General features: G+C 36.3%; 1 protein-coding gene and 1 pseudogene across 2 annotated transcripts in view; one reads left to right on the top strand and one right to left on the bottom strand.

The window, feature by feature from the left end:
• The window catches only part of LOC112413026 (CTTNBP2 N-terminal-like protein), a 62,800-nt gene that overhangs the window by 34,071 nt on the left and 10,036 nt on the right, over positions 1-18,693 (bottom strand). The window contains exons 2-3 of one of the 2 annotated variants that reach the window (XM_024764858.1): positions 16,775-16,898; positions 13,785-13,892 (exon numbers count right to left, since the gene is read on the bottom strand). In XM_024764858.1, the coding sequence (XP_024620626.1) occupies positions 13,785-13,883 (99 nt within the window). In that variant the 5' untranslated portion in view covers positions 13,884-13,892; positions 16,775-16,898. The remainder of the gene's footprint in view (positions 1-13,784; positions 13,893-16,774; positions 16,899-18,693) is intronic. The other variant, XM_024764859.1, reaches the window with a different exon arrangement.
• LOC112413032 (small kinetochore-associated protein pseudogene) lies at positions 4,577-5,206 on the top strand (annotated as a pseudogene).

The following is an 18,693-nucleotide window of genomic DNA, read 5'->3' as shown; positions in this document are numbered from 1 at the left end:
TGTCAATCTATATGTGTGAGTCATTTATATATATATATATATATATATATATATATATATATATACACACACACACATATATATGCACACACACGTTATATATATATATATATGATAATAAATATGTTATTCTTTATAATTGAGATTAAAGTATGTATTTATTTTATTTTTAAAAAACTTGTTCTGACAATAATTGATTGATTACTGAAGTATAGTTGATTTACAATGTTTCCGGTACAGCAAAGTAATTCAGTATATATATATACACTTTTTCAGATTCTTTTCCATTATAGGTTATTACAAGATACCGAATATAGTTCCCTGTGCTATACAGTAGTTCCTTGTTTTTTTTCTATTTTATATATAATACTGTGTATATGTTAATCCCAAATTCTCAATTTTTCCCTCCCTTTTTCTTTCCCCTTTGCTAACCATAAATTTGTTTCCTATGTCTGCAAGTCGATTCCTGTTTTGTAAATAAGTTCATATGTATCATTTTTTAGATTCCACATATAAGTGATATCATATATCTGTCTTTCTCTGTCTGACTTACACTTAGTATGACAGACAATCTCTAGGTCCATCCAGGTTGCAGCAAATGGCATTATTTTGTTCTTTTTCATGGCTGAGTATACATCTAGTGGAGAAATATATATATACACACATATATATATATATATCTCACATCTTCTTTATCCATTCATCTGCTAATGGACATTTGGGTTGTTTCCATGTCTTGGCTATTGTGAATAGTGCTGCTGTGAACATAGGGGTGCATGTACCTTGTTTTTTCGGCTTTGTTGGGTCTTTGTTGCTTTGCACGGGCTTTCTCTAGTTGTGGTGAGTGGGGGCTACTTTTCGTTGCAGTGTGTAGGCTTCACATTGTGGTGGCTTCTCTTGTTGTGGAGCAAGGGCTCTAGGTGCATGGGCTTCAGTAGTTGTGGCACGTGGGCTCAGTAGTCGTGGTGCACGGGCTTAGTTGCTCCACAGCATGTGGGATCTTCCCGGACCAGGGATCAAACCCATGTCCCCTGCATTGCGCCACAACGAAAATCCCCCATGTACCATTTTGAATTAAAATTTTGTCTGGATATATGCCCAGAACTGGGATTACTGGATCATATGGTAACTCAATTTTTAGTTTTTCTGAGAAACCTCTATATGGTTCTCCACAGTGGCTGCACCAATTTACATTCCTACCAACAGTGTAGGAGGGTTCCCTTTTATCCACACCTTTTCCAGCATTTATAATTTGTAGACTTCTTCATGATGGCCATTCTGACCACTGTGGGGTGGTACTTCATCGTAGTTTTGATTTGCATTTCTCTAATAATTAGCCATGTTGAGCATCTTTTCACATGGCTGTTGGTCATCTGCATGTCTTCTTTGGAGAAATGTCTATTTAGGTCTTCTGCCAAGTTTTTGATTGGGTTGTTTTTTTTTTTCATATTGAGCTGTATAAGCTGTTTGTATATTTTGGATATTAAGCCCTTGTTGGTTGCATTGTTTGCATTTTCTCTGTCTGACTTACACTTAGTATGACAGACAATCTCTAGGTCCATCCAGGTTGCAGCAAATGGCATTATTTTGTTCTTTTTCATGGCTGAGTATACATCTAGTGGAGAAATATATATATACACACATATATATATATATATCTCACATCTTCTTTATCCATTCATCTGCTAATGGACATTTGGGTTGTTTCCATGTCTTGGCTATTGTGAATAGTGCTGCTGTGAACATAGGGGTGCATGTACCTTGTTTTTTCGGCTTTGTTGGGTCTTTGTTGCTTTGCACGGGCTTTCTCTAGTTGTGGTGAGTGGGGGCTACTTTTCGTTGCAGTGTGTAGGCTTCACATTGTGGTGGCTTCTCTTGTTGTGGAGCAAGGGCTCTAGGTGCATGGGCTTCAGTAGTTGTGGCACGTGGGCTCAGTAGTCGTGGTGCACGGGCTTAGTTGCTCCACAGCATGTGGGATCTTCCCGGACCAGGGATCAAACCCATGTCCCCTGCATTGCGCCACAACGAAAATCCCCCATGTACCATTTTGAATTAAAATTTTGTCTGGATATATGCCCAGAACTGGGATTACTGGATCATATGGTAACTCAATTTTTAGTTTTTCTGAGAAACCTCTATATGGTTCTCCACAGTGGCTGCACCAATTTACATTCCTACCAACAGTGTAGGAGGGTTCCCTTTTATCCACACCTTTTCCAGCATTTATAATTTGTAGACTTCTTCATGATGGCCATTCTGACCACTGTGGGGTGGTACTTCATCGTAGTTTTGATTTGCATTTCTCTAATAATTAGCCATGTTGAGCATCTTTTCACATGGCTGTTGGTCATCTGCATGTCTTCTTTGGAGAAATGTCTATTTAGGTCTTCTGCCAAGTTTTTGATTGGGTTGTTTTTTTTTTTCATATTGAGCTGTATAAGCTGTTTGTATATTTTGGATATTAAGCCCTTGTTGGTTGCATTGTTTGCAAATATTTTCTCCCATTCCATAGACTGCCTTTTCATTTTGTTTATGGTTTCCTTTGCTGTGTAAAAGGTTTTAAGTTAAACTAGGTCACACTTGTTTATTTTTGCTTCTGTTTCCATCACTCTAGGAGACCTATCCAAAAAAATATTGTTGCAATTTATGTCAAAGAGTGTTCTGCCTATGTTTTCCTCTAATAGTTTTAGAGTATTGGTCTTACATTTAGGTCTTTAATCCATTCTGAGTTTATTTTTGTGTACGGTGATAGAGGATGTTCTAATTTCATTCTTTTACATGTAGCTGTCCAGTTTTTCCAGCACCATTTATTGAAGAGACAGTCTTTTCTCCACTGTATATTCTTGCCTCCTTTGCTGTAGAGTAACTGACCATAAGTGCATGGGTTTATTTCTGGGCTTTCTATCCCGTTCCACTGATCTATGTGTCTGTTTTTATGCCACTACCACACTGTTTTGACTGCTGTAGCTTTATCATATAGTCTGAAGTCAGGGAGTGTGATTCCTCCAGCCCTGTTCTTCTTTCTCAAGATTGTTTTGGCTATTTGGGGTCTTTTGTGTTTCCATAAAAATTAAAAAAAAATTTTCAGTTCTGTGAAAAATGCCATTGGTAATTTGATAGTGATTGTATTGAATCTGTAGATTGCCTTGGGTAGTGTGGTCATCTTAACAAGGCAGATTCTTCCAATCCAAGAACATAATATATCTTTCCAACTGTTTGTGTGGTCTTCAATATCTTTTATCAGTGTCTTATAGTTTTCAGAATACAGGTCTTCTGCCTCTTTATGTAGGTTTATTTCCTAGGTATTTTATTCTATTCGATTCTAAAGGATATATTTAATGTTATGATCTGCTTCATAAATTTAGTTGCAGCACACAGGCTCAGTAGTTGTGGCTCGCAGGCTCTTCAGCGCAGGCTCAGTAGTTGTAGTGCACGGGCTTAGCTGCTCGCGGCATGTGGGATCTTCCCAGACTAGGGCTCGAATCCATGTCCCCTGCATTGGCAGGCGGATTCTTAACCACTGTACCACCAGGGAAGCCCTGCATCATATTTTTAAATAGCCACATAATAGTCCACCATGTGGCTGTACCACCCAATTTATATAGCCATTAACCAAGAGTTTACTTTTTATAAAGAAGTTATTGGAGCTAGATTAATATAACTATGTTATCATGGGATGTTTGGTGGGTAATCTGAAGTAACTTACAGAAGATGTTTTTTTCTAAATATACTTTCACATAAAACCATATAGACTGCAGCAACTCTCCTCAATAAAAAGGTGTCCTGAGATTAATAAATTCAATAAAAGAAACCAATGTTGAATTCTTTTTATTCAAAAGCACAAGAGAAATAAAAGTATTTCTACCTATTCTTCAATAACTGGCTCTGGAGCTGCATTCAGATATAGGGGATGTCAGTAATAAATACAGCCTCCTTTAAAATAAATTTTCTTCCTGTGGTCCAAATTAACACTGAGAAAAATAATGTTTTCTGGGAAATAATAAAGGAATAGTGCATTTTGATGTCTATTTCCTGACTACTGATATGATATACTAAAACACAATTTAAATGATTTAACTTAAAAAGATAATAGTTAAGCTTGTTTCAAATAGATAAACTGCTTTTGTTACTCCTAGGAAAGAGGTAATAATATTCTGTCAGAAGGTGAAAAAAATGTACATGTTGTTTTCCTTCTCTGGAAAAATTATTTATCATAAGAAGCCAATAAACTATCAAAACGATTAAAGTCAAAGGATAAAAGTTGCTTTAAAGGAGAGCAGTTCATTAAAGCAGCAGAGGTTTTTTTTCAGGTTTCTCTTTTGGAAATATTTATGATTTTTACTTTACAATTAACTTTTGCCACTGGGAAAATAATTTAATTACTAAACTCTACTCCACAAAATTATAAAGTTAGAGAATTCTAGTTTCTAAAAAGCTGTAGAACAAAGCTGAAAAAGTTACTCCACATCAATGTACTTGATCTAAGAGAAGGTCAATAAGAAAGGGGATGAAGTTCTTTTTCAGACAATATTTCAGAAAAACAGCAAGGACATAGAAACCAATTAAGTTCTCAGATGAGGCCTGAGGGCAGAAGCAGCAGGTGCCTAGGCCCCAGCAGTGCCACCTCATTATGATGACCAGAGTAGTTAAGACAGTGTACACCCTGCAGCCCTCCTCTGTGCTATCAGCAGTGGCCTGCCCACAAATGCACAAACACGAGCCACTTCTAAGAACCTTTTTCCTGTTAAGTCCAAAGAAACTGATGTTTCCAGACCTCATTCAAGAGGTTCAGATTAACGATGTTACAAAAATCATCAAGCCAAGACGAGAGAATGGGCAGGTTAAAGCTACAGACACTGGCACCAGGAAGAGCTACAAACTATTGAGTAAACTGAAATCACAGGAAGAGCTCAAGGATAAGAACCAGCTCTTAGAGGCCATCAACAAGCAGTTGCACCAAAAGTTGACTGAAACTCAGGGAGAGCTAAAGGACCTGACCTAAAAGGTGGAGCTGCTGGGGAAGTTTCAGGACAACTGTTTGGCAGTTTTGGAGAGCAAGGGCCTCAACCCAGGATAGGTCTTAAAGCTAAAGCTGAAGATGAAAGAAGAAAGGGCCCAGTTCCTGCAACAACAGACCTTATGTAACAGTAAAGTAAATGATTTTACAACAGCGCTTGAGGAAATGGAGCAGCTATTAGAAATGTGATAGAAAGCAGGTGGCCACATGGCTCCCTCTTGGGGATAAACTCTCAGAGGAAGCCCCTTAGGACATCTGCTTCTTGGTCATGATCTTCTAGGACTCACCATTCCCAGAATGAAAACAGTTTCTGCTGTAGGATTAAGGACAGTTTATGCTAGAATGGCAGTTCCTCCTTTAAGCAAGCATTCCCAGTCTTCAGATTGGCCAGCTATCCTGAACCTCACAGTACATAATTGAGGCCTAAGAAGAGAGGGGGCCTGGAAGCTTGGATCAACCTTCTATGCAACAAAGCAGCACAGGATTAGAATCAGGAGACTAAATCAGCCACAGCCAGAGAATCCGAAAGGTCACATTCAGATGTGCAGGAAGAAACAGTGGAGCACAGGTGCTCCACGGGAGATATCACTGAGGAGCCCTGCAGTCCCCCCGTAACTTGGAACACATTCTGTCCCATCCTGGTTGGGCTCTATAACCTCACTGTAAATTTATGAACTTGAAGTTACCTGAAATGGCTTAATAAATGGGGTGAAGGTATAAATATTAATAACACCTATGAAACAATACACCTTGGAGATTTTAATCTTAAAAAAAAAATTAAGTTCTCAATAAATACAGGAAAAGCACATGACAAAATCTAATATCCATTCCTGATAAAACTCTCAGCAAACTAGGAATAGAAGGACATTTCCTCAAACTGATAAAGAACATCTATGAAAACCTACAGCCAGCATATTTAATGATGAAAGACTGAGTGTTTCCTCCCTAAGATCAGGAATAAGACAAAGATATCCACGTTACTTCTACTTGACATTGTACTAGAGGTTCTAGCCAATGCAATAAGGCAAGAAAAAGAAATGAAAGGCAATCAGATGAGAAAGAAATAAGTAAAATTGTCTTTATTTGCAAACATGATTGTAGAAAATTCAATGAAGTTTATAAAAAAGCTATTAGAACTAATAAGTGAGATTAGGAAGGTTGCAGGATAAAGGATCAATATACAAATTCAATTTCATGTCTGTATAACAGCAATAAACAATCAGAAATTTACATTTAAAACAATGCCATTTATAATAATCATAAAAATATGAAATAGTGATAAATCTGACTTTAAACTGATGTTAAAGACCTATACAATCAGAACTATAAAGCACTGCTGAGAGATCTAAGTAAATGGAGAGAAGTAACCATGTTCATGGATCAGCAAATACAATATTGTTAAGATGTGAATTTTCTCCAAACTGATCTATAGAATCAATGCAATTCCAATTAAAATTTGAATAGGAGTTTTAGAAAAACTGATAAGCTGATTCTAAAATTTATATGGAAATGCCAAGAACCATGAATAACCAAAACAACTTTCAAAAAGAACACAAGTTGGAGGATTAACACTACCTAATTTTAAGACTTTCATAAAAGGCCACAGTAATCAAGACAATGTAGTATGGGCATCAAGGTAGACAAATAGAGCAATGAAACAGAACAGGGTGTCCAGAAATAAACCCCAAAATATACAGAAAATGGATTGTGACAAATGTGCCAAGGCCATCTACAGAGGAAGGACAGTCTTTTTAACAAATGGGGCTAGAACAACTGAATATCCATACGCAAAAAAATTTTTATTTGATCCATATATTGTACCATATAACAAAATTAACTGAAGTTGTATCACAGACCCAAGTGTAAAACTTAAAACTATAAAATTATAGAAATATAGGAGAAAACCTTTCTGACCTTGGTTTAGGCAAAGATTTCTTATATGACACTAAATCTTAGTTATGTGATACTAAAAGCAAAATCCATAAAAGAAACATTGATAAATTAGACTTCATCAAAATGAAAAATTTATGCTCTTCAAAAGATACAATTAAGAGTATGAAATGACAAGCCACAGACCGGGAGAAAATATTTGCAAGGCGTATTAAAGTACCTGAATCCAGATATATAAGGAATGCTCAAAACTCAGTAATGAGAGAACAGCTCAATTTAAAAAATGGACAGAAGATCTGAACAAATATTTTATGAGGAAAACAACACAGATGGCAAATAATCACATGGAAAGATGCTCAACATCATTAGTCAATAGGGAAATGCAAACTAAAACTGCAATGAGATATTACATACCTATTAGAACGCTAAAATTAAAATGACTGGCCACATCAAGTGTTGGTAAAGATGTGGAGCAAATGGAACTCTTATACATGCTGGTGGGATGTAAATGGTAAAACTACTTTAGAAAACAGTTTGGCAGTTTCCTAAAAAGTTAAACATATTCCATTCCATTTCTAGGTATTCATCCAAAAGAAACAAAAGCACATGTCCATACAAAGCCTTATATATGAATGTTCACAGCAGCTTTATTTGCAATAGTCCAGGACTGGAAACAATGTAAATGTTCACTAACAGATGAACAGACAAAACAAACTGTGGTACATACATACAATGGACGCTACTTGGTAATAAAAGGAATGAACTATCAATACAACATCAACATGGATCTCAAGATAATTATGCTGAGTCAAAGAACCGGGCCGCCCCCCAAAAAAGGTTACATTCTGTATGATTCTACTTACATAAAATTCCAGAGAATGTAAACTAATCTCTAGAGGATTAGTGGTTTTGGGGTGGGGGTGTGTGTGTGGGGAAGGTTAGCTAAAGGGGTTGCAAAGGGGCACAAGGAAAATTTAAGGGGTGTTGGATATGTGTACTATCTTTTTTTTTGTTTTTTTTTTGTGGTACGCGGGCCTCTCACTGTTGTGGCCTCCCTCTCCCGTTGCGGAGCACAGGCTCCGGACACGCCGGCTCAGCGGCCGTGGCTCATGGGCCCAGCCGCTCCACGGCATGTGGGATCTTCCTGGACCGGGGCACGAACCCGTGTCCTCTGCATCGGCAGGCGGACTCTCAACCACTGCGCCACCAGGGAAGCCCCATGTGTACTATCTTGATTGTAGTAATGGTTTCATGTGGGATATGTATATCAAAACATCAATTTGTATACATTAGATATATGCAGCTTATTGTATGTCAATTTTACCTCAATAAAGTGAAATAAAAAAACCAAAATATAACAAATATGTCAAATCGAGCAATAGAGAAGCAAAGAAATCAATGGAAAAAGAAATCAATTTGAAAAGTTTCCAGTGTCTGTATTTCCTGTTTTCATTATAAAGAGAGAGAGAAGGGAATGCAGTATGACATCTGTTCCATGCCCCACAGTACACCCATAACCCTTGCCAGCTGTCTCAAAATACATGCTTTTGGTTGTGAGAGTGGGGATGGATCAACTCAAAACCATCAATTCCCATAAGAAAAACAAGCTACAGTGCAAGCCCTTCTGATAACAAAGATTTAATTTAAAATGCTCATCTTTCTTATGAAGGACAGCATATTATCAGTACATCTTGCTTTATGGAATATACCTTTGTTCCTAAATGGAAGAACTTTAAAACTTATGTTCTAATAATAATAACAGTAAATGAGCAATGAGTATGTCGATTAGCGTGTGCTATCTCATTTAATTCTTGTGATAACCGTACCATTCTACCATATAGCTTAACCCGGTAAGTAACTGGTCTATGATCACACAGCAATTAAATGGCAGAGCTCAAACCTACGTATGTCTGATATGAAAGCTCATGCTCTTAACAGCTACACTTAACTGAATGTTCTAGTTGATAGTTTTGTAGAGTGCCTAGTAATTATCTTTATGCTTCTTTTTTGAAAAGCTAGGATTTCATGTATGCACATTACTCAGAGAGTAGGAATAAAAAGTATCAGCAATTCCAACTATATAAAACACATAAAAACTGGCCCCAAATGGCCACTGATTAATTCCCTTCTAAAACATGTTTCATAGTAAAGGCTATGAATGTAAATCTAAAAATGCCATAATTCAATTCCCTAAATAAAGTTCTACTTGCTTCTTAATATCCCAGTTCTTATCCATGCAGAAACTGGACTCCTTTCAGTTATAAGCTTATGTTCAGGTGATGTTTATTAAAGATTTAAACTACCTACTCCAATCCTAAAAGCTCTTCCTAAAAACATCTATCAAAATGGGATCATTTATTTTGGTCAAAGAATTGTTAGGTCCAGGCTTATGGGTGACAAAGAATGCTTCAACTTTGAGTACATTTAAGTATATTTATGGATCTTTTTTTTTTTTTAATGCAAACACACTTGACAAGCTTACTAGTATAGGACAATGCATGTTTTTTGCTAAATTCAATTTTACTTTTCTCATCTCAGACCAGCCTTTATAATAATCTGCTTCCATAATAAGCACAAGGCCATGACCAAAAGCAGATGTCAGATTCAACCTACAGTGAACTTGTATTTTTCTTGAGCCACAGCACCTTCCATAACTTTTGTTTGTTCTATATTTTTGGCACTGCCACAAGATCCTTATAATCATTATTATTTTAAGAATATTTTTGGCAAACGTAAATCATTTATTGTTAACACAGGCACATATGTAACATTTAGATTTTTATTTTTAATTCTGGCTGTTTAAAAAACTCACAGTAGTTAAATATTACAGTCTCATACTCTAAATATATTTCTAACTTTGTCCTGCCTACAACATTTTTGTCTGTAAATTTTCTTGCCTGGGGAATTCTCCAATGGCCTTTGGCCAAAACCAACAAAGTTATATCCTAGACATTAAAAGAGTTATACCTGTTTTATGACTGAGGTATCAGTGGAAAGGAATTCAAGACTCTTTTAGCTAATTCTATGTGAAAGTTGTAATACTTTACCATTTATTATTGCAGAAGCAATTTAAAGAATGCTTTAAAATAAAATGATACTAATACAGGGTAGATTCTACTTAGTCATAGCTAAGTGTAGTCTGCATCAGATCTGACACATGCAGATATAATATCCCCAATGTGGAAGACTCAAACTATTTAATCTGACTTTTTATTGGCAGTCAAATCTATTTTCCAAATTTTAAAAATTAAGGTTCCCTCATCTTCTTCTAGAGAATTCAGACCCTGCTGGGAAGCTTTTCCTAGATTTTCTTAGAATTAATGAACCGGGCCTCTCTTGCTGAACTGTGTGGTTCCACCCCAAACTCCCCTGGACAGTTCATGAGCAATGTAATCTGTTTTCACTGTGGAAGGGATTCCCATAGTGTTCTCATTCATGAACATAAAGTGGTCAGGTCAAAGGGAGAGACTTTCATGAAGTTTTCTCTGATGTAATCCCTCCTAAAATAGAAAATCACTTTATATAAAGTTCAATTAGGACCAAATACTGTATAAATGGCCTCTGTAACAATTAGACTTCAAATACAGAAGAGGCTGAATATTACATTATTTTCTATTGACTTCTCTGGTTCTATGCCAAACATGTCTAGGCTGCAACAGAAGAGTGAGGAGGCTCACTCTTCTGTAAAATTTTGGGGAGAAAAAGAATTATGGGGGCTCTACAAGGGTGTAGTTGCAATCTGAAACTTTGCAGACATTTTGGAAAATGAATGAAGCTCTTTTACAATTATAACTTTATAGGTAGGATTTACTTACAAATTACAGGAACTTTTATAATACATCCTTATATAAATCTAACCCTTGCCAATGTGACCTACTATTTATTTAACAGCAACAGTGAACCATATGGTTTTGTTCAGAGATGCAAGATTAAAGAACAGATTTTATGTCCAAGAAAAATCTCTTTTAAAGGTAAGGAGAAAAAAGATAAGCTTTTTTTACTTAAACATAAAGGAAAAACCAATCAAAGCTATTTAGGACAAAGACCAAAACCTTTTCAATCAACTAAGCATGAATTAAGAAAGAATACTAAAAGGAAGAAAATTAGTGAGCTGTCATATTAGTCCAAGAAGAGCAAGTGTTTGTTGCTAAGCAAGAGCTATATAGAAAGAATGCAGTGAAATCTTGACATACTACAGAACCAAAAACAAACAAAAAAACCCAAGCCAAAACAAAAACCTACTCCACAAATAAAACAATTTCATTTTAACTTTAAGAATCTGGTATGGCAGTTGCTTTTCTCAAAGGACTGAAACAATTTTGACCCCCAGCTGCTACTTATTTTATCTAACAATAGACTATTTAAAGATGTATTACTTCTGGTGAAGCTATTCATTTCACCTAAACTGCCTATAGTTTAAGCCTCAGAAGAGAACTTGAACTTTACCACTTATAGGCTGTATGCACAGACTAAATACAACACTTGTGCCTGATTCTGAATGGTATCTTATATCAAAATGCTCTCTTAATTATAGCTCTTGCTTCTGAAGCTGCTCTTTCAACTTGTCAGAAGCTGCCTAGCCTAAAGTAACTAAAATTGGATTCACGCAGAAAAAAAATTTTTTTAGGAAAACATATGCAACAAGCACCTTAGCATCTGCTAACATTAAAACCAGAAGGCAGTCTGTTTAAGCACACGTAAGGCAGGCTGTAAAATTTAATAATTCACAACATTCATTTTGAAATATTATGGCAATCTTTTAAAACAATGGCATATATTTCATCTGCTCAACAACTATTTATTGAGCATCTATATGCTCAATAAAACAAACATAAAGCTCCACAGGTTTGTATCATTTCTAAAGCTAAAAAGCAAAGAGAAAAATAAGGTCATCCTCTAATTTTTCTGTTAGAGGCAGCCATTCCCCAACCCCTACCCCAATTATGAGAGGGTTGAGGCCCAGAAGTTTTTGTATAAGTCAACTGCAATATTTACAGGAAACTTCTTCCTGGAGTCCCAGTGTAAACAGGAACAGATCCTCAGGTGAGGCTATTTATTTAACACACGCTGCCAAGCTATTGTAGTTTTCTAAAATCGGATTGCTATTTATAATAATGCTGCTCCTGGAAAATGCTTTCTGAGCTCTAAAAGGACACGAACAATGCACTTTCTAGTTCAGCCTAGGCAGTGGAACTCTTCCAGGTCTAGGCTGATAATTCCTGTGGAGGGGAGAGCCAGAGGTCTCAGATGAGAAGAAGGGAAGGAAGTAGGAAAGACAACAGGCATTAGGAGTGAGGATTAGGAATGAACTCAAACTTTCCTCAACCCTTCTTTTTCTTTTCTCTTGATCGATCAGATAAACATGTGAAAATAAATGGGAGGGTGTCCTGAGTTTAATCAGGTTAGGACTACTGGTAATAGTGGGATGGGGTTATGAGAAATAGAATAGTTTTCAGGGACGTACAGGGAAAGGATGAGAAATCCCCAATAGTGACAAAAGGGGAAGACCGGTGGATGTGGCAGAAATGAGTCACCAAGCAGAGGGAACATTTTTATGTAATATATGTTGGCAAGGGAGTCATTGAAAAGTCAGGCACTGTTGAGGGCACACTAGAGACATCAATTCAAATGATTAGCTACTACTGACTGTTCCTTGGATATGGGGTACATGGTATGTACTGAGAAAATATAAATAAAGGGAGAAGAAGAAATGAATCCTACACTGTTGGAGTATTTGTAATGCCATGCAAATTATAATGTTACACAGAAATACTAGTTGTTAATCATTTCTTTTTAATACAGACAAGGAAGCTTTGTTTCAGACAGACTGAATGACTTTACCAAGGTCACACAGTCATGCTCAGTGGCACGACAGGCAAAGACTCGGGCAATGAACTTTATCACGTGACTAGACATGTGTCAAAGCCATAAACAGATGATCCCCAGGGACACCATGCAAAACAAGACTGAAGTAAGTGGGAAAAGGAAAATAAGTCAGACTCTACCCCCATACCAGAAGGGAACTGCCTCATGCACTCCAGAGAAATGAAACCACTGGAAATCACTTATCACACATTACAAAGCTCCAAGGGAAAACAAAAAAGCAATAGTTTTCGGCAGAGACTATGCTTTCTTCAGCATGCCCAAGTCTCATCTTCTTTGGCCATTTCTCCTCACCTATGGGGGTATCATTTTCCTACTACTCACACAGATAGCCTTAAGCTCTTTTCTTCCCCTCTCCAAACCTGATTTCAAGACAGATTGGGAAACATCCTTACCAAGGTGTAAAAGATTCAAGACCCTTTAAAGGAGTTATGCCCTCTTGATCTTTTTTATTTTTTATGTAGACTTTTTTAGAGTATTTTTGGGTTCACAGCAAAATTGAGTGGAAAGTAGAGTTGTCATCTACCACCCCCCAGCCCTGTGTATTTTAACAGATATCAAATACTGAAAAAAAAGTAAGGATTTATAATCTGGGATGTAGGGAATCTATTCACGGTCTTAATAGGGTCCTTGATCTATCAGATATTATACCCTGAATTATGGTATATGCGTGTATATAGATTTTTTAGGAAACAGGTCTCATCAAGTTCTCAAGGGGTTGGCATTCAGAAACAGCTAACGCTACTAAGCTAAAGAATGAAGTTCAAAGTCTAGACATCAGGTAGAGAGACTAAAGGAACTATGTGGAGGCAGAAAGGCTTCATCAGTGTCCCAAAATCATACCATACAGGTGGCTGCTATAGCAAGTATTGATATATATACCCAGGCCCCTCAACTTCAACTGGGGCTATAGAAATATCCTAGTTAACCAATGATATGGCTTTCAAATATATGATGACCACTCTCTCTCTCTCTCTTTTTTTTTTAAACATACCTTTAAAGCTTCTATAACAAGGTCCCTTGCTTCAAGCTCTCCTTCAAGAATACTGAATAGTGTTAGGAGTTCTGGCTTGCTGAGTTTTTCCAGATTCATCCTGAAAGCCTAAAACAAGGACAATAATCAGACAATCTTCAGAAGACAGAGTTAATTTGATACTATTAAAGAAAAAATAAAGTGAGACAGATAAGAAAAGAGCAACAATTAGAGTAGAAAATACTTTAAGAAAGGAAATGGTTATAATTAAATGGAAAAATAAGAACTTTCTGAGTTAATCATAAACTGAGCAGTAACGGAAAATAAAATTCATTTTAATTATTGATTTCATCACCATTCACAAAGATCAAATTTTTATCATTTTTCCTCCAGGCATATATACAAACATCCTAGAAGGTCTCAGAAAAAATTAATCACTAATTTTGTTCACTAGAAGTTCAGGTAAAATTTTGTTACAATGAATACTATTTCAATGAAAAATTGTTTGACCACGAAAAGATATCCCAGTTTTAGATAACTAAATTCCAAAACTGTATATAAAACATTGTGGGATCCCTCTGAAACTGGCTGAAATGAATTTGAGCAAAGATAATGTTTGGTGGGAGTATGGGAGAAATTTTTCTTTTAAATTGTCTACTTTCACAGAGAACATCTATCACAATATTTATATTTCATATAGTAAAATAAGACTTAAATGCAACCATGTACAAATGTACTTTTAAATGACTGCTTAAAATACATTGTTTAAACATCTTAATTGGCCAGGCTACTATAAACTGAATTTATTTGACTTAACAAGTTCACATTTCTATGAAATCTTGCATCTTTTAAAATATGTTAAATGGCAAATTACATGGCACAAACTCAGTCCTTTCCATAAGATTAATTTCTCACAAACCACACACAGATAGAAGCTAGACGGTGTACAATCTTGGAAGGATCTTCTGACCATTGTGTATGGTAAGATACATTTCATAACTTCTAAAGTACAGCAAGTACTCTTTTCCCTCTCTCACTCTTTACTTCTAAATTGCCACTCTCATACAGTTTTTTCTTTTTTAAAGTGAATCACAACATGACTAGTTCACACACCCTCCAGCAACTCCCAACTCCTATGAGCACATTAAATTTTAGGAGGCACACAAAAGAGGCATTGATTCCTTCCAGAGCTACTGCCTTTAAGCAAATGAGAGCGTGTAGAAAATGCATACTTCACTGTGTTGTTAGATGTTGCTCCAGAACACACTGTACAAATCTTTTGCCACATGGTAAAACATGTTTAATGTAACTTCAGCTCTAACTGCTAACTTTCTAACTGGTGAGGGTCAGCGACTAGTAAGCGATTCTCACATTCTCACTTCAGTATTAGAGAGCGCTCACAACAGTTACTTTAAAAATAAGAGCTAAAAAAAAATTAAAAAAACAACAAACCTAATAAAGCTACACTTAACATAAGATGGTATGCTGGAAAAAACACATGGCTTTGCAGTCAGATAGATGCCAGGTCAACATCTTCCTAGTTGTGTGACTGGGCAAGTTTTCTGATTCTCAGTTTTCTTACCTGTGAAAGTGAAATGATGATATCTAACTCATAGGACTGTTGTAAAGATTGAGTTAATAAATATAAAACATCTTGCCAAGTTCCTGATAGAAGCTGATCAATGGTTTAATTATTAAGAACTACTATCCTCTCTCACTTTCCAAAAGAATTCCAAGAAAGGCATTACCAACATTGGGGGCAGCCAAGATCAATTACTTCAGAAATAAGTGACTTTGGCTGCCCTTCTGTAGTTGGGAACCACAAATGAAGAAGGATGATAGCATCCTGGAATGAATAATGATGAGGAATTTAAACTACCATTTGAGTCACACTGGTTTCTTAGATGAAACCCTTCCCCCAATTCCTGATGGTTTCATGTTTTCATCTCTCTCAAGGAGATCATAAGGCAGAGAAAAAATCCTATCATTTTATTCCTTTTTTCACCCCTCCCCTGATATTAAGCAGAATAATGGGCACTTGGTAAAGGTGCTCCATAAATACCAACTGCACTGAGTAAATCAACTAGGAATAGAGCTAAAAATGATAGTGTTTACACATATTACTTTTTTTTCCTTCAGTATCTTTATACTCCTTAAATATTCTCATTTAGAAATCTAAAAACTGTGGCTTAAAGATGCAGTGTGATATAATAAAATATAATAGGCCGGGAGTGAAGAGTATAGAATTTTAGTCTCAGCTCTGCTACTAAACAGCTATATGGCTTTGAGAAAAAAAAATTACCTAGTTGCTCTGGCATTGAGTTTCCTCACAGGTAAAATAAAACAGACTAGATAGTCTCTAAAGTCCTTCATGGTTCCATTCTAAGCTTTCATGAGTGAAAATCAAGAATTACTTGTTAGAGAAATCAATTAAATCAAAATTACAGGTAAATATACAAAGAACTAAAACAGATTGTACCTAAATCACAGTTTTTGATCTGTTGTGATAAATATACATCCTCATAAAAGAGTGAAATTGAAACAATCTTAAGTCACTTTAATTATAAAACAGTCTAGCCTAGGCAAGAAAAAATTCTATTCTTTGTCAATGGCATAAAGATCAATATTCATGTTACCTCTACACTTGTAAATAACTTCTGCACACAAATTTTAATATCTGGAACATTTTGCTAATGTATCAACTTATTTAGCTTGGTGTCTACATGAAATAAATACAAATACAACACAGGAGGGAAAAAAAGGGCCACAGCTGTGTAATTCAAACCCAAGAGGTCTGTTTTCGCATATTCCTATAACCATTCTTTATAAATATTAGAATTTAGTTCTTTGCTGTCCTTTACATTTGAATCTAATTTTAACACACAACACATTGCAGAACTTTTTGTCTGAAATATAAATGAACGATAGTAAAACTGTATTATGTTTTAGTATGGCAGTGATATTCCTGGGGGTGGTATGAGGGTGGGGATGGGGATGGGGGTGATACTGACCTGATAACTGGCAGTCACACTTTAGTCCTCAAGTATAAATTCTTAAGGTTTTCTTCAGTTAAAATTTGGGAAAATGGACAAATATATTTAAAATGTCATCAGCATGGTGGAAAAATGTCCAATGCTGCAAAATAATAAGAAATTTATTGTCTATGTGACCATACTATAAACAATTGGTAAATCCCAAGAATGTCAGCTGTCATTATAGCTGATGAAGCCTGACAGCTGTTGGTTGATACAGACAAGAAAGAAGAAAATAGCCACTTCTTCAAGTTGAAGCTGAGTGACATAGGAAAAAATATCAGGAATCTGACTTCCCTTTTGCAATCATAATTAGGGAAGGTGAGGTCTTTCAAAATCTTTTCACTGTTATTTCAAGGACTATTTTATGAATGTCACCAGAAGAAACTGACTTTCTCTCCCTGAATTGATAAAAGCCTATTTGCTTGAAACACCATGACTTATGCACAATGCACTCAGATAAAAAAAAAAAACCACAATTACAACTGAACTTTTCAAACTGCCAAATTTGTGTAAGGAAAATTCTCATCCCCTCATCTCTTGCCAATCAATAAACAAACAAATCAATCTGTCACCACCTCAACTTTGTAAGGCTTATTACTCATCCCAGATTCTACTTTTTCCCATTTATTTTCAAATATTAAATGTTAAATTATATGTAATTTTTGGTTTATGTTTTTCTAATAGTGTATTAGACCCTGCAAACTAAAAAAAAAGATAGGCCCTAATTTTTATTTGATAAAACATAAATTTTGTCTTGTATTTAAGGTATTTAAAGTACCAAGTCCATTCGACTCCAATTTCTGCCAATATATAAATTATATGGTCTAAGATTTTCAGAAAAAGGCTGTTTCTAACTCCATATTCATTATCAGAAATATGACTGCCAGATTTCTGGCATGTCATATTGTAGTCTACAGACTCATTCTCCACTTATTTTCTAAATGAGCTGTTACTTGTCATTGTCCATTAAGTAACTGTGAAAGACAAGATCGTTTCAACCAGATGCTCAGCTCACTCCTTCCGGCAGAATCTCTCCAAGACCCAACTTTCCTTAGAGTTTAGATGTAGATATTTCTGCCTAAGGAATGCTACAGTCTATAAATTTGAAATAAAAACCACCTGTGGACAAGTTGTCTGTATATGTTATCATACACTGTGGTACAGCTAGCTGTAGCTATATTAAACTTTAAAGTTTTCTCAATTAAAAAAATATATAAACATATATAATAAAAAGTTACACATATTTTAATACCCTGGAAAACTGAGCCTATTTATAGACTAAGTATAAAACTTGTTTTTAAGTTATTAATAAATGATTTCAAACATGAGCTTGCCCAGCTTACAATATGGTCTATTCACATGCTACTTCCCACCAAGTCAGGGCCAACAGCCAGGAGAGCATGAATCTCTGTTTTTTTTCAAATTACATTTATTTATTTATTTATTTATTTATTTATGGCTGCATTGGGTCTTCGTTGCTGTGCGGGTTTTCTCTAGTTGCGGCCAGCGGGGGCTACTCTTCGTTGTGATGTGCGGGCTTCTCATCGCGGGCGGTGGCTTCTCTTGTGGAGCTCGGGCTCTAGGCGTGCGGGCTTCAGTAGTTGTGGCGTGTGAGCTCAGTAGTTGTGGCTCACGGGATCTGGAGTGCAGGCTCGGTAGCTGTGGCGCACGGGCTTAGTTGCTCCGTGGCATGTGGGATCTTCCCGGACCAGGGCTTGAACCCGTGTCCCACTGCACCACCAGGGAAGTCCATGAATCTCTTCTGTATGAACTTCCACGTGCCAACAGCCACTAGAATTATGGGTATCGAGGAGGACACTGGCTCTGCACCTCCTGAACAACAGTGCTCATTTTGCCACGGGGGTATGCTGCTCTGGCTTGGGCTCTGTTCATTT

Source organism: Neophocaena asiaeorientalis, unplaced genomic scaffold (genome assembly GCF_003031525.2).
Source record: "Neophocaena asiaeorientalis asiaeorientalis breed wild unplaced genomic scaffold, Neophocaena_asiaeorientalis_V1.1 scaffold62, whole genome shotgun sequence".
Classification (NCBI taxonomy): domain Eukaryota; kingdom Metazoa; phylum Chordata; class Mammalia; order Artiodactyla; family Phocoenidae; genus Neophocaena; species Neophocaena asiaeorientalis.
Note: the sequence above shows the minus strand (reverse complement) of the source record. Positions and strands in the feature narration are given on the sequence as shown.